Raw genomic sequence first — 14,932 nt, forward strand, 5'->3', positions numbered from 1 at the left:
TTCATCGCTAACAACCATCAACAGATCCCTGACAAACTTCGAGCTCTTGTAAAGATGCGTACATACCTCCTCCTCGCATTCATCTTCGGTGCCATTGCCACCACGATGACTGCTCCAGCCAGCGAAACCTTGGAACGCCGCGATTGCATTCCTGGAGGGCAAGGAGATTGTGAGCGTGATGCTGATTGTTGCCCTGAATTCTCATGTATGGATCACGTCTGCAAGCTCGTAAGTTTATATATCACAGATGGCTGCGGAAGATTGGTTTCTCAATCTGATAAGCTGACCGGTGTTAAAAGTAATGGATGATGCGAGTCTGTTGGGAAGGCTGTACGTTTTCGAAAGCTTTCTGCTTGATGATTACATACAATTGGAAGCTGATATATGTCTAGTGCGTCCGATATGAAGATAGATAGTGGAGGAGGTTTAGGGGCTACAGGTAGTACTGTCAAGCGGAGGGACGGATGACTCGTTCTTTTGCAATGGTCCACCAGGGGTATTGGCTCTGTTCTTTATTATGTTGATATCGAATACCAGCCCATTCGTTAGCCGAGTTAAACTTTTTGAATAAAGCATTCCCTTTACTCCTCTATCTGCCGTTCAAGTGGTAGCAAACCGTACCAAGTCGATGATAGACCGTGAACCAGAAGGATGAGCTCAAGGTTCATAGAGTATTAGAGCTGGAGCTTAGATCTTGTACTCATCCCTACTGATTGTAGGCCAGTGGACTCTCGAGAAGTCTTTTTGATTCTTCATAACTGGCAATTTGGCTTAGTTTGCTTAGTTCACCATCACACCTGACAGAACTTGCTGTAGGGATGGTAATTCCCTGCAGTTACTTGTATTACTTTCTGCATACCTGCATCATTCATTATTCAAGTGCGCGGGCCAAATAACACAGCTGTAAAGATAGGAAAGAAAGCCACAAATAGGTACTCCTGTTTCTCATATCTAAATATATTCTTTCCGTCATACCAGACACCATCACTCCTCCAAACTAAACCTTCGTGGCACTAAAGTCTCTTACATAATGTCCTTTGTGTTCTCCCAAATCCTTAAAATGTTACCTTCAGCGGTCCCGGAATCTAAATTACAAACAATGTGGACAATCTCATCATTGCTGTTCGTTTCAATGCTATTGTGACGGCGCGGCGCACCTAGGCGGTAAGGTAGGCGGTGTTGAGCATCCCTTCATCTCTGGGATACTGCCGGTCCTACTCGCCTACGTATATCGCGCTACACGAAGCCCTGCAGATTCTTTCCTTTCCCCTCATGCTTTCGATTCTGTATGACAAGCTACCATAGTTTTAGCTAATAATACTATGACTGAGCGCCGTCACAGCTATAATGGCTGCTAAGATTGGTCATCAAGCTGCCAGAACTACTTAGTTTATACCATTCACTGAACCATCTCCACTCAATATTTCTTCCTACTATAATTGTTGGTCAGATCCTGGTGTATGCTGGCCCTAAACTGCTCTAGATTGCCCCAGTAGTCTTGTCTGTGCCATGAAGTGTTCAATCAGCAATGATGTTCCGGTATCCGACACCAGTCCGCCTTAATCAGTCCCAAACTTCTAGTGTTTACCTACTCTCCACTAGAGTTGTTAACCCAACCCGCACCCAACCCGCAAGTGGCTTGGGTTGGGTTATAATTCTGGCAACCCGCTGCAGGTTAAGATTTAGCTTAACCCAACCCGCAAAACCCAATTTGATTATATAATGAACAATCATTTCTAACTTAGATTAGTTTTTATCTAGATAAGTAGTGATCTTCAAAAAGCAGTTGTATTATATAATAATCTAATAACCTTTAACTAACCACAGAAATGATTAGCATCTTGGCGCCAATAAATGCCAAGACTTGGGTTTGCGGGTTGGGTGCGGGTTGGGTTGACCTCATGTCCAACCCAACCCGAACCCGCGCGGGTTGAGTTAGCACCACCCCTCAACCCAACCCAACCCGCAAAAATAACAAGTCTACTCTCCACACATTGTTCTTCTTCCCACAGGTTTAGGTCGTAATCCGGCCATGTCCTCCACACCTACCATTTTGTGTTTGCTGTCTCTCTGACCTTGATTGATGTAGGAATTGGCTGAGAGTGATCCAGCTTCTATGCAGCTAGATTAGTGCTGACGAGTGGGTCTCATGCATCCTTAACTGCATCTATATGTATACATTTCTAGGTGCTGAGGTTGATCTCACTATAGGGAGGCTAGATGGGAAGGTTGTCGGAGCACTATCGACGAATGGTTGACAACAATTATTCCCGAAATATTCACAACTACGGATCACCATATTTGACAACATGTTTTGCGCTCGTGTCTCCGTCCAGCAATACGATTATTTGAGCGGTTTTGCTTGATTTTATGGACAGGGCTCCAGGTAGACGAAGATGACTGCACTGCAGCTTGCGTTATTTCTGAAAAAGCTTATCATATAGGACTCATGTCATTATCTGAAGCTGATAGTGTTTCCATGTTCTTCATCTGTGGTTATTCTTCCCTCAACCAGCTTCCCTGTTTTGGAGCTTTTGCATGTCATCCTGTTCAGCCTTAGTAGCCTGTTATTGCAGAGTGCAGATAATAATACTACAAATGCTATGTCTATGTTCTTCGGTTGCCATCGCGCGGCAAGGCGGCACGAACCTGCAATCTTGATTCGAGAGATCTTCGCTGCTGGGAATAATTAAACCAGCTTTTCCGTTCCGCTGGTCGCCTTACCAGGGATTTCCAACTTTGTCCACCGCCCTTAGTTAACGTCTACCTATCTTTTGACTGAAGCACAGACCCACGGTCCAATGATCCAGTACAGTGCGATTATGCGAATGTCCCTACTTTGAGGTATGTCTGGGGCAAGGGTCATCTTGGACTCCTGACCGCTCCCCGCCTAAACGCTTATATTAAGTACACTAGTGTTGTTGCTAAGATAGGTTCAGTTAAAGCTTGCCACAATGAGGGTTGTCGTCTTAGACTTCTCCACAAAGCAGTCCCCACAAAATTTAACTACCTTGTCTGTCAATGCTAGTTGATTCGGGGGATTAGGATGCCTTACTTCTTATCCTGGGTTGCTCCACGCTGTTCTAGAGACCCGGTACTGATTGCTTGTACTCACATGAACTCAATTACCTACCTAACCTCTCAATGTTCTTTCTTCCCAGTTGGCCAAGGTGGACAGTTCCGCAATTCCGGGTGCTGCAACATACTTCGAAGTTGGACATGAAGTACTATCTACATATGAATCGGACTCTGGTCATGATTGCTACATTGCAGCTAGTTGGACACGTTTGTCTGCTGTCATCTGCCATCCACCCCCACTGGAGAAACGCGGCCTGATAAGGATATTTTTTTCCATCCCTGTCTATCTTACAGCGGACTAAGTCACCTTTCGGAAGTTGTTATAGGGCCCTTGTCTGCAATCCCTGAAATTCGTATTCACTGTTCCCATTCTTTGTCTTACCTGATACCCTTTAGCGGGTGGTTTTGTAACCTGTGATTTCAGGTTAGTCTTTCTCATTGGTGGACGGGACAGTCTCGTGGAAATTTGACTGCATTCTCTGCAGTTTGCTGTTTTCCACTATTGCCGAGAGCAAGAGACGGCTGGGATTCCTTGGAAATTCACACCGACTCCAATCCTGATATTGCTGCAGCGCTAATAGATTCCTTTTCTTGTACGACACCTGAACCAACCATATGATAAAGCAATTTACATTAGGCTCGACTAGGTGACATTACTGACCATGCGGTCTTGGTCTCGGAGAAGCCTGGAAAACAACTACCTGCCCAATCAGCCTTAGGAATAATAACTTACTCGTTGCTAGCCAGTCCTGCTGGGTCAGCATTTCTTTTAAGCATACAGTTTCTCCTCTTGCTACCATTCTTCCACCTGAATTCTTAAACGTTCCGTCTTTCTTTCAACATTTTATAGTCGTCTGGTTATTGTACACACGAACTAAACCATGTCGCGACTCATTGACAAGGAACCGAACATGAGGGAGAAGCCAATGCGAGTCCTCGTCGTCGGACTTTGCAGGACAGGCACACTGTGTATGTCCCAATTGCCCTTCGTCCTCTTGTCCCAACAACCCGTTGGACATTCCAAACCATTCCATATCCAATTCAAGCGATATCCTCTAAAATACCCAGTCATTCACTGCGTTATGCTTCCAACATGCTAACCAAAAGTGGTCCAGCTATGCTTCATGCACTTCGACAACTGGGCTACACCCCTCACCACATGGTGGAAGTTCTCAAGAACCCCAAGCGAAACATCCCTCTATGGACGGAGGCCATGAACGCCAACTTCCGCAGCGTGGGCAAGCCCTACGGTCGCGAAGAGTTTGATCGCCTTCTCGGGCACTACGACGCCGGCCTTGATGTCCCCCTGTGCCTGTTCTTCGAAGACCTCTACAAAGCATACCCCGATGCCAAGTTCATCCTCACGAACCGCGACGTCGACAAATGGATGACCTCGATGCACGCTACCGTCTTCAACGACCAGGTGTGGCGACTCCCGCGCCTGCTCGCCTACATCGACAGCGAGGTTTATGGCCCGCTGATGACGTGTGTGCATCTGATCTTCGAGATCTTCTGCGGGAACGACTATGGTGACCGATGCCGGCAGGCGTACCTTGACCACTGCGAGCGCGTGAGACAGACGATACCAAAGGAACAGCTGCTCGAATACAATTTGGGTGATGGGTGGGAGCCGCTGTGCAAGTTCCTCGATGTCCCGGTGCCGGACAACCCATACCCACGCATCAACGATCCGGGGATGTTTAAGGGTATCATACGAGATGTCACAAAACGGGTAGTGCGGAACTTGTGCCAGAAATTCATCAGATATTCATGGCCAATCGCTATACTTGGGGCCGCTGTTTGGTATCAATGGTATGGTAAATTTTGGCTGTAGTCACTGGAGAGTATGCTCTATCACGGTGTAACTTATATATAACTGTCAAGTGGTCTTACATATTATAAGTTTATAATGGTATATAAACTCTTAAATCCTCTCTATTTTAAAAATAAACCAATTATAAAATAAAATCGACTATTAGGATAAAACATAAAATATTCATTAGAAAGAAGTATTATTTTTCCCTACATGCACTTAGGGACATTAAGGGTTTAAGGGTTTAGGGTTTAGGGACTATCTTGGCACTGGGCAGAGAAATACTCTAACCCTGAGTATCAGTCCTCACGCTATCAACCTCAGGGCAAACTCCCAACGACACCACCGGAAGGCAGCTCACCTACCTCTTGTTTTTGTTCTCTTTTGCTTCACTATCAGATCTTTCATGTTAAGCCCATATCGCGGGTGCGGTATCAATGTCAGAGTTCGTCAACCCGCTCGCGAAGTACCCGGTGGACCCGTCCTCGCCGGCCATGACGCGTTGGCGTTCCACGACGCGCCACTCCATGATGGCGAACAGCGGCCCGGCAACACCGTCTAAACAGCGGCAGCGAACACGCCAGGTTTCTAAGTCAGTGAGTCCGGTTAGACGACGAGTAACTAGGAGTCAGAGTCGCGAGCTTGAGGCGGCCGGGTTAAAGAATTATGACCTGGATGCAGATGTTACGCCGGTCGCTGGTGCGGGAAGACGCGGTAAAGGCAAAGGCAGAAGGAAACAGGATGGTGAGTCCTGCATTTCGTTTGGTCTCTTCTCCTAAATGATATGCATCTGTATAGTCTTGAGTTCTTTCTTGTTGGCTTCTGACTTGGCTTGGTCGTGGTCGCCTGCACTGTTGGTTACTCTTTCTGTAAAGCATATATACTCGTGTGTATTCTACGTGTTTTCTTCACTGTAACTTTGTTCTATCCGCACATCAAAACTTGCACGATGATCTCGTATTATTATTTCATCGCATACGTCTTACTCACATGTGTCTGCCATGCTCAGAGTTGGCCGTCGTACCCGAAGAGCCTCCCACCATCACACCTCCGAAGCCCGGACCCCAGTTCGACACTGAGATTATCCCGGAGTCTCCAGAGGAGGAAGATCCGGCCAACATCTCCGGGACGACAGTCTTTCCCACTGACTCTGACGTCGAAGCTGGAGATCTAGATCCGGTTTTGATGATTGATGCTCTTCCGGACCTGCACCGGGCATCGGATGACGTGCTGGAATTCTTGATACCACAGCACACCTCTCAAGCGAGCCTTGGCGATATGGTCAAGCGACTTCATGATCCCAGAAGTAGTGAGAGCAGAAGGCTCAAGCGCCTCCAGTCCAACTTCTCGGCGCAGGCTGAATATTTTGGCTTTGACAACCAGACCTACATTGATGTGGGCCGCGTTGCCCGCACCTTGCCGTCCGTCAAGTTCCATGGAGTCTCTGGAGACTCAGAAGAGGGACGATGGCACGTTGATGGAATCCTTCACAAGGCAAATTGTGCGCGTTTTGCATTGGAGGTGCTCACGGTCGCCGCTGTTGCAGACCGTACAGAGCCTCCAGTGCGAAACTTGGAAGGGAAGTTCCCTTCCCCGTTTATGAACGGACTCTTTGGAGACGCGGGTGAAGATAGCGTTGGAATAAGCGACCTGACTCGGGCGACCTTCAACCTCGCGCTCGAAATCAGGACGCAGTTCCTGAAGAGTAACCTGAGAAAAAATATGCTTGAAGAGAGCTTCAACCCAGAGGCGATTTTGAGATATGTCTTCTTCAACGAGCCCCTCGGCGATGGAGACGATGAGCAGCTCTCTCTGCGAGGCTTCAACCTCACAGCGTTCCAGGATGAGAACGGAGACCTCCCCGACCGATTTCAGCGTCCAGTATATGATCGCATCAATGACATCCGTCGCTGCTTTGTCGACAGCGCTGATGGCCCAGTCGATTTCAAACGGCTGGATGTTGCCTACCCGTGGAACCGATTTCGTTTTCAAGTTGCGGAATGGATACGCAAGAGGAACGAGGAGATCAACGAACAGCTTACACAGCAGCCGGCTACTGAAAAAGTTCGTGATGTGCTACACCAGGAGGTCGATCGCCGTGGAAGTTTCGGTAGAACGGCTCAGGTCTTGGACCAAGAGCAAGAGGTAGAGAATGATATTATCGGCCCGGGTATTGTGGAGGAGATCCAGGAGGCTGTCTCGCAACATAGACATCACGAGTCGCTTTCAGCCGCGGAGCGCAAGAAGAAGCGAAGATCATCGAAAGGGTAAGTGATTGTCATTAGATAGTTCGCTCATCGCGTCTCCAGTGTTGTCTATATGCCAAAGAACACGGTTCCTGCTTGTCGCTGACATCTACATAGCTTTTTGACCAGGGATTCAGTCCGGCGGCTGTCGATGCGCGAGCGAGAGGCGATACCGGATACCCCTGAGGATGCGCCACGGTACTCAAATGAGAGATCCCATCCTGCGCGATCCGTTTCTCCACCTGCCTCCAGGGAATCTACTGCCAGCTCCCGCGGTCAGAGTGCGTCCGCCCTTCCCGTGGAGCAGCGCCCGACGCAGGAAAGGAGGAGGGAGATATCAGTATCCGTGGAACCTGTGTTGACCGCCAATGATGAGCCTATACCGGATGCCCTTGTGTCTGATAGAAGGGACAAGGATACAGTACGTAGTCCTTCGACTGCGGAGACCACAGGCCTAAACTTGCGAGCCATATGGAACAAAACCGCAAAAAGTCTTTTAAATACTCCAAATAATCCTAAAGAGACGCGGCAAAAAGCAGTTCGAGAATTCATTGATCGTCAAGACAACGCCACAAAAGTCTCTCCTATTAGCCTGAGTTCTGGGACACCAGCTGCGCAGCATCACAATGCGAGAAAACGAAAACGTGCAGAAGCACACGATAATGAATCTGAGGACGAAGAATTTAGCCGGGACGAGCGGGCCGTCGATGTGATGAGCAGACGAGCGCAGAAACCCGAACGGCGGCCAAAACGTCCGAGACTGTTTACTTACAATGATTCCGACGATGGACCTGACCGGCAGCTTCAAACAAGTCTCCGCGATGAACTCTCCAGATCCACTGCAACCCAGGGTCATGATACGACTAGCTCCCAGAGGTCGTCGATGACAGCGACGTCGCGCGCGGTCAATACCCAACAACGGCCGTCTACACAATCGAGGACTTCAGTACTTCGCGAATCGGACAGGCTGCCTCCACGAGCACCGCAACCCGCGGCTGTTCGGAGACGTTGGACAGCAGAGGAAACTGAGCGGCTCATCACACTGGTCGGCAGATATGGCATCAGTTGGGCCCAGATCAAAAGAGAGGATGATCTCTGGCCGACAGACAGGGGTGGGCCCAAGTTGCAGGGAAGAACTCAGTTACAACTGAAGGATAAAGCTAGAAATATAGTAAACGAGTGTATCAGGTCTGTTCCCGCGTAGCACCCCGTTTCTCAGTCATAATTTCAGCCTATCTTGAAATGGGCGACGGCAATGGAAAGCTAACTCTCAACTCCCGACACAGGAACGGCAGTCCATTTCCGAAGAACTTCGAGCAAGTCACTTTGAAGGAGGCGGATCTGAAGAGATATGGTGTCATCTGACCAGGATACGCCTGAAGTGCATAACTCTTTCCTCGTAACGAGATTCGTGTTTTCTGCTTTTGTATATGTGCAAGTGGAGCACCATTTCATGGCGCTGCTCAATGCTCCAAGATTTTATACGCTTTATATGGTCTTTTCCGATATCACACGCGTCGATGACCTGTCTATATCTGCTTGCAAGAAGATACCCCGGTTCCGCGTTTGAACGTTATGTCATCTCATGCAGATTGTGATTACTGCCTCGTTTGGTTGCAAGTCTCTGTTTTTGGATATTATCCGTTATTCTAGTTAATAATATTTTGGTTTTGTCTATATTCTATATTCTATAATTCTGTACACATTCTGCCGTATTTGTCTGTCGCATGTTCAGCGTAGAAAGAGCAACTCATCGGCAAGCTGGGCATATCTATACGCATCCTTTCCACCTTATACTCCAGTTGTGACATACACCCATCGCTCGAAGCGAGTCACGTGGATCTAGTTCGTTTGATCCCAAGACGGTTACAGCAAACCTCGCCCATTGTCGGCCTTCCGTACATAGACATACACTCTATACATAGGACATGTTCATTCACAAGTCCGCAAAAAAAATTAGAATTATGTATGTCCCTTTGTGAGGCCACTCCCGCCCTTACATAGTCAAGTCTAGTTGTACAAATAAACGAACGGAATCAGTACCGCGGCAACCAACATCGACGCAGGACGGCCAGCACGGAGCACCGATCCAGCGGCGCTGTCCGAGGTAGATGGGGTCGCTGCGGAAGAAGACAGAGAAGAAGAATAGGAGGAAGATGGACTATTCGACGCCGCCTCGTTGTTCGCCTTTGCGGATGGGGTTGGGTTCGCGGTGGCGATCACGACGCCAGAGGCGGTCCGGGTGCCCGGGGCGTTGGTGTTGATGCTGGTGTCGAAGGTGATTGGGATGCCTGTGGGAGGGGGCACGTCGGGCGCAACGGTGATGGCCGTCCCGAGTGCGGTCCTGTCGAGGCTTGAGGCCACAGAGGTCGATGAACTGGGCGGCCAGGTGTCTATGATGTCCTTGTGGGAGATGACGGTCCATGTGTTGGGGCCGCCGCCTGGAATGATCCATCCCTCGTCAGCAGTTGGTTCTGATATGATATACTCGATGGGAAAGAAAGAAAACGGTCAAGGTCTATATGCTAGCTAGATGGGTATAACTCACAGATGTCCTGCGGCCACCCCGAACACGGCGTATTGCACTCTTTCCCATCGACCTTCGCATCCGCCGGCGGGAGCTCATCCCCGCAGAAACACTCGTCCTCCTTCACCGCGGCGATCTTCCTCCCCTGCTTCTGGCACACCAGGAGACAGTAGGTCTGAGATTGATATCTGTAGGTGCCCTGGCTGGAGAGGCTGCCGGCGGTGTTGTAGCAGCCTTCTTGCTGGGAGTAGGAGGCGGACGCGGAGACGGAGACGAGGGTCGCGGAGAGCGCGAGGAGGGAAGAGAGGAGGGCCTGGTAGGGTGCCATGATGTCGGTAGGTAGAAGGTAACTAGAGGCAGAGGTAGGTAAAGAGGTAGGGAGGTAGGTAGGTGGTAAGGTAACGACAGGATGGGGAGAGGAGGGAAAGACAGAAGTAGTTATTATCACTCTATCTTGCAAGGAGTAAATCCACAGCGACGGCGACATGCACCACAGGGAGAGAGGAACCTCTTCATATATGTCCCGGCATCCAGGTTACATCCGTACGATCGAGATTGTCAGCCCGCCATGTCTTTGTCTAGGCCTCCTAGCTCCGAGAACTAAATCCACCAACTCTCCGATAATAGAACCCATGTGATGTCAAGGCAAGTGTCAAGCCTACTAGCAGAAGTAAAAATCTGAACATGAAACGCAGCGCTCACAGCCAAGGCGATCGATAAAGGTCCTGTTTCATCTGGTCTCGCGCTGTCAGCGAATTAGGGATGTTTGGCCCAAGATTTAGGAGCGTTCTCCCGGCTAAGATCCGGCCCCAGAATTCGCACTGTTGCAGTTCGCGTGGGATCGCTTAAGGACCCGAGAAAGATTCGCTCATCGAAGCGATCGCCTCGAGGGGATCTGCTGCCCTTGCTGATGATCTTCATGGCTATTATTGGGCGAAGTCGCGGATACCAGCCCCGTTTGCTGTGATCGCTTCGAGGTTTCGATGTTTTTGATGTTCCAGATTAATCCCTTGCTTGACGTCAGTCGGGCAAGGCGAGCGGGTCTGGGTGATGTTCCTGTCAGTGCTAGTGATCGCTCGTAGCGAATCCTGTGTGCCGATGGACTTGAGATGGAGAATCAGCATGTGTTCTTCGTGGTCTTCTTCGCTGGTGATAATTTGTCACCTGTTTCGGGGACCGTCCGTTGCGCGCTCACTGCTTACAGATTTTCCTTCTTAGGATCTTTTCCTCTCAGCAAACCAGGAACAAGGGGCTCGTGAGCTTCCTGTCGACACATCTCTGCACTGCGCAAAAAGATCATGAGTGCCTTATCGTGGCCGGATTAATGACTTATTCCACTCTGCATCAAAATCATTGATACACGCCACGAAGAGAGGAAGATGCAATCGCTGAGGTACTCAATAGGTTCCAGGGTTGCATTCGAGACTTGATTCCATTCTTCTCGGCCAAGAGATCCGAGAGAATGCTTGACAAATATACTGTAAGCCACATACTGCAAGGTACCTGACTTACTGGACAAACTGGAAATCAGATGCAATCTTCTAGAGTCAGTATCTACGAGTGGTGACTGCGAACTATTTGTTTCCAACAAAAAGACTCATGGTGTGCAGAACCTTGCGGTGAGCCTACTTTGATAGTCCGTCTGACTTTCAAGAAAACGGCGAATACTAACATCGCTCGCGAAGGCAGGTGTCACAATGGTTACCATGATACTTGTGTGATAACAGAATAGGCATTTTTCTCGACTATTCTCCAGGTCCGGAGATGCCATCGTTTCGACCCGATTAATAATCACGATCTATGCTCGTGGCTAGCACTTTTCGATTCCGTCTGGTCAAAAGCACTCTCGCGATCCCGCTCCAGGACGATGTGATCGGTCTACTGCGTCGCCAGCGAATCGCTTTCCCGCTTGTCGGCGACCGAACCTAGCCGAAGATATTATCCCGCTTCCCACTGGACGCAGCGCTCCCACCAAGTCGACGACAGCGTTGTTGACTGGATCCTGCATCTGCTGTCATGCGTTGACCTTCCCATCTCAGTCATGTCGAAGCTTCTTAGTAGGCGGCCGGGACCGCCTACTAACTGTACGCAGTAAGCACTACCAAACGATCGTGCTAGTGAGATACCTGCAGAGATAAGATACGAGCCCGTTATGGTAGCATTATGCGGGGTCTGAAGGGCTCGAGTTCCTACCTGGATTTCGGAGTTTTCTCTGGGATTATTTCTTGTTCTTCTTGGGTTGTGCTGTGCTCTTCAAGGTTTTTGAGATCATGCAAATACTCACCACTGGCGTTCTCGGGATATTGTCCATCGGGGCAACAGCCTTGACAATTCCTTTCGAACAAGAGGTGCTGCATACCTTGTCGTCCCTCGAGAAGGATATTTGCCCGCTGGCCCCCAAGGTGACCGCGGCAGAAGATGGGCTGCACTCCGCCATCAAATTTGTCAAGGATGACTCTGTTCGGGAACAGCAGGTGAAACGCCTTTCCAGGGCTGTCCAGGTTCCGACGACAGTCACAGACTACATGGTCAATCCGTACGACGAGCTCTTTGCGCCGTTTGTCGAGCTTCACAGGGTTTTGGAGTCGCTTTTCCCTCTGACGTACGTCTATTTGTTCCAGAAACCCCATTCTCAGACAGGATCAATGCCCAGCTGACAAGATCTAAGTTATTCTCATGCCCGCGTCGACCACATCAACCGATTGGGACTCGTGTTCACTTTCAATGGCACCGATGAGACTTTGAAACCTGTCCTCTTCACAGCTCATCAAGACGTCGTACCCGTCGACGACCCCTCGGACTGGACCTATCCTCCCTTTTCGGGCCATTTCGATGGTGAGTGGCTCTGGGGTCGCGGCGCAAGCGACTGCAAGAACGTGCTCATTGGCCTGCTCTCTGTTGTCGAGGACCTGCTGTCTCAGAACTGGAAGCCTACACGGACTGTGCTCCTGGCTTTCGGTTTTGACGAGGAATCTCACGGCTTTCTGGGGGCAGGCTCCATTGCCAAGGAGTTGGAAAAGAGGTATGGTTCAGACAGCTTCGAGTTCATTCTGGACGAAGGCGGGATGGGTCTGAAGACACTGGGAGACGTCGTCTACGCCTTGCCAGGCGTTGGTGAGAAAGGCAGCATCGACATCATTTTCTCCCTGAGCGTGAGCGGTGGGCACAGTTCCGTCCCGCCTGCGCATACTGGAATTGGCATTATATCTGAGATCATCTACGAGCTGGAGCGGCAGGACCTGTTCGTCCCCGTCCTCAACGAAAACCATCCCTCTCGACAGGCTCTCGAGTGTCAAGTGCGCCACTCCCCTGACTACGTGGAGCCTTGGCTAGCCTCTGCTCTGGAGTCCAATGACTATACCGGCCTCGCTGAAGCACTTGCCGAGTCCCGTGGCGACAAGATCCGGTTTACATTCCAGACCTCGCAGGCGGCGGATATCATCCGCGGCGGGATCAAGACCAACGCACTCCCCGAGAAGATCTCCGCCACGGTCAACTACCGCGTTGCTCTGCACCAGACTCCGGAAACAGTGAAAGAGCGCGCGATCAAGATCGTCGCCCCCATCGCGGCCAAACACAACCTCACGCTCACCACCTTCGACGAGTCCGCCCCAGAAGGTGCTATCAACCACCTCGACCTCTCAACCCTCAGTGAACCGCTGGTCCCAGCACCCATCAGCCCAACCAACGTCAAGACGGACGCCGTCTGGGCCCGTTTCTCCGGCGTGACACGCTCTGTGTTCGAGTCCGTCCCTAGCCTGGCGGGCAAGACGGTCGTGGTGAGCGGCGACGTCATGACGGGCAACACGGACACGCGGTTCTACTGGAACCTGACAAGGAATATTTACCGGTGGAGTCCGTCGCGTGCGGGACGGACGGCGAACATTCATACCGTGGATGAGAGGATCGATATCGACGTGCATTTGGAGGGGATGATGCTTTATTATGGTATGCAGGATTCATGCTTTATGTCTTTTTCTCTCATATTATGATTATGCTGACTCGTTTGCAGACCTTATCCGTTCGTTTGACACCTGGAGCTCGTAAAACCCACTCCGCAATGGCAGGTATATACAGTACAGTATGTCGCCGCGGAATATGTACTGTACAAGTTACAACGAGTTAGCCAAATCGGTAGGATTTATTCATGAAGTTGCAGTTTGATCTGACAGCAACACTGCTTATCAAGAAATACATAGCAATCTAGCAGCAAATACAGAAGACGTAAATATGCCAGGTGCATAAAGGTAAAATAAAAATAAAGCAACTCAACTTTCTTTTGATCGAAGCAGGTACCTGGCTGAAAAATATATCAAATCAGATTACAGAGAAGAAGGTCTTACTACTTTAAAGAGAGGGTTACATCTCAGTGGTTGAAACCAATGGGATTGCAAGTACAGGCGTGGGATGGTGGAGAAATCCAAGGTGGAGAGGATGGACGCGTATCAGCCCCGAAGCCCTCAAGCCAAGTCGCATCGCGTAACTGCCGCCATTTGCCTTAGAAAAAGATCCCACCAACTTCCAAGCAATGGAGCAGAATGATAAATTACCAACGAACAAGACAAGGCCTAAAAGGTTGACATCTACACAAGCCCACAGGTGTCAAAGACGCAGGCGTTTGGACCTCTCCGAGGTTCATGCCCGAAATCAGATTAGATTAGATTCCGGGAGCCATCTTATCACGTCAGCATCAAACTTTGTCCTTCTCTCTCTCCACCACGGGCTCGCAGATCCCTCTGCCTCCGGAGTCCTGACTGGACGACCTATCATCTACGGCCTAATTTCTCCGGCGACAATCTCCAACCCTCTCAAACCCTCTCATCGCTTAATTCGCTGCTCTCGCTTTTTTCCTACAGTTACAGTGCATTATGCAAGTCATCCCACGCGAGCGCCCTGCCAAGACTCGTATCGAGCTCCGTTGCATTAGTGTCTCGTGCCGTTATCAGGGGACGGGAATATTTCTGGCCATCTTTCTTGACGACATACTGATTCTTCCACCCTCCTCCCGCAGACAGAGAAAAGAACAGCAAACTTCACAAGATGCACTATTTTTCTCGCGCAGGTCTCTCTGGCCGAGAAATAAGAAATAACGGCCGAAAAGACCGAGTCTCAAAGACCCAAGGTACTCACGCGAAAAATGACGTCGCTTGTATAGCCAGCTGCCAAGTGCACCGGGTCACGGATCGCGGACCAACCGTTGACTGCTAAAGACGTTATCAATGCCTAGCCAAGCAGCCCTAAGTTCCCTCCCCCTCCTGGACTTTCCCG

At 49.9% G+C, this 14,932-nt stretch overlaps 3 protein-coding genes across 3 annotated transcripts; 2 read left to right on the top strand and 1 right to left on the bottom strand.

Annotated features, from left to right (window-relative positions):
• Window positions 1-3,959: 3,959 nt before the first annotated feature.
• VTN00DRAFT_7229 (uncharacterized protein) lies at window positions 3,960-8,502 on the top strand (the record flags this gene model as incomplete). Its single annotated transcript, XM_069433953.1, has 6 exons — window positions 3,960-4,047; window positions 4,194-4,784; window positions 5,306-5,635; window positions 5,901-7,158; window positions 7,255-8,325; window positions 8,424-8,502. 6 exons carry the CDS (start codon window positions 3,960-3,962, stop codon window positions 8,500-8,502), a joined length of 3,417 nt encoding a protein of 1,138 aa, XP_069287283.1.
• A 645-nt stretch (window positions 8,503-9,147) lies between these two features.
• Window positions 9,148-9,992, bottom strand: VTN00DRAFT_7230 (uncharacterized protein; the record flags this gene model as incomplete). Its single annotated transcript, XM_069433955.1, has 2 exons — window positions 9,148-9,578; window positions 9,686-9,992. The coding sequence occupies 2 exons, from the start codon at window positions 9,990-9,992 to the stop codon at window positions 9,148-9,150; spliced, it is 738 nt and encodes a 245-aa protein (XP_069287284.1).
• Window positions 9,993-11,934: 1,942 nt separating this feature from the next.
• VTN00DRAFT_7231 (uncharacterized protein) lies at window positions 11,935-13,711 on the top strand (the record flags this gene model as incomplete). The annotated part of the gene is made up of 3 exons (XM_069433956.1): window positions 11,935-12,266; window positions 12,333-13,612; window positions 13,677-13,711. The coding sequence occupies 3 exons, from the start codon at window positions 11,935-11,937 to the stop codon at window positions 13,709-13,711; spliced, it is 1,647 nt and encodes a 548-aa protein (XP_069287285.1).
• Between the last annotated feature and the right edge of the window lie 1,221 nt (window positions 13,712-14,932).

The sequence above is a fragment of the Thermoascus crustaceus genome (assembly GCF_041956765.1).
Source record: "Thermoascus crustaceus strain CBS 181.67 unplaced genomic scaffold VTN00scaffold_4, whole genome shotgun sequence".
Lineage (NCBI taxonomy): Eukaryota > Fungi > Ascomycota > Eurotiomycetes > Eurotiales > Thermoascaceae > Thermoascus > Thermoascus crustaceus.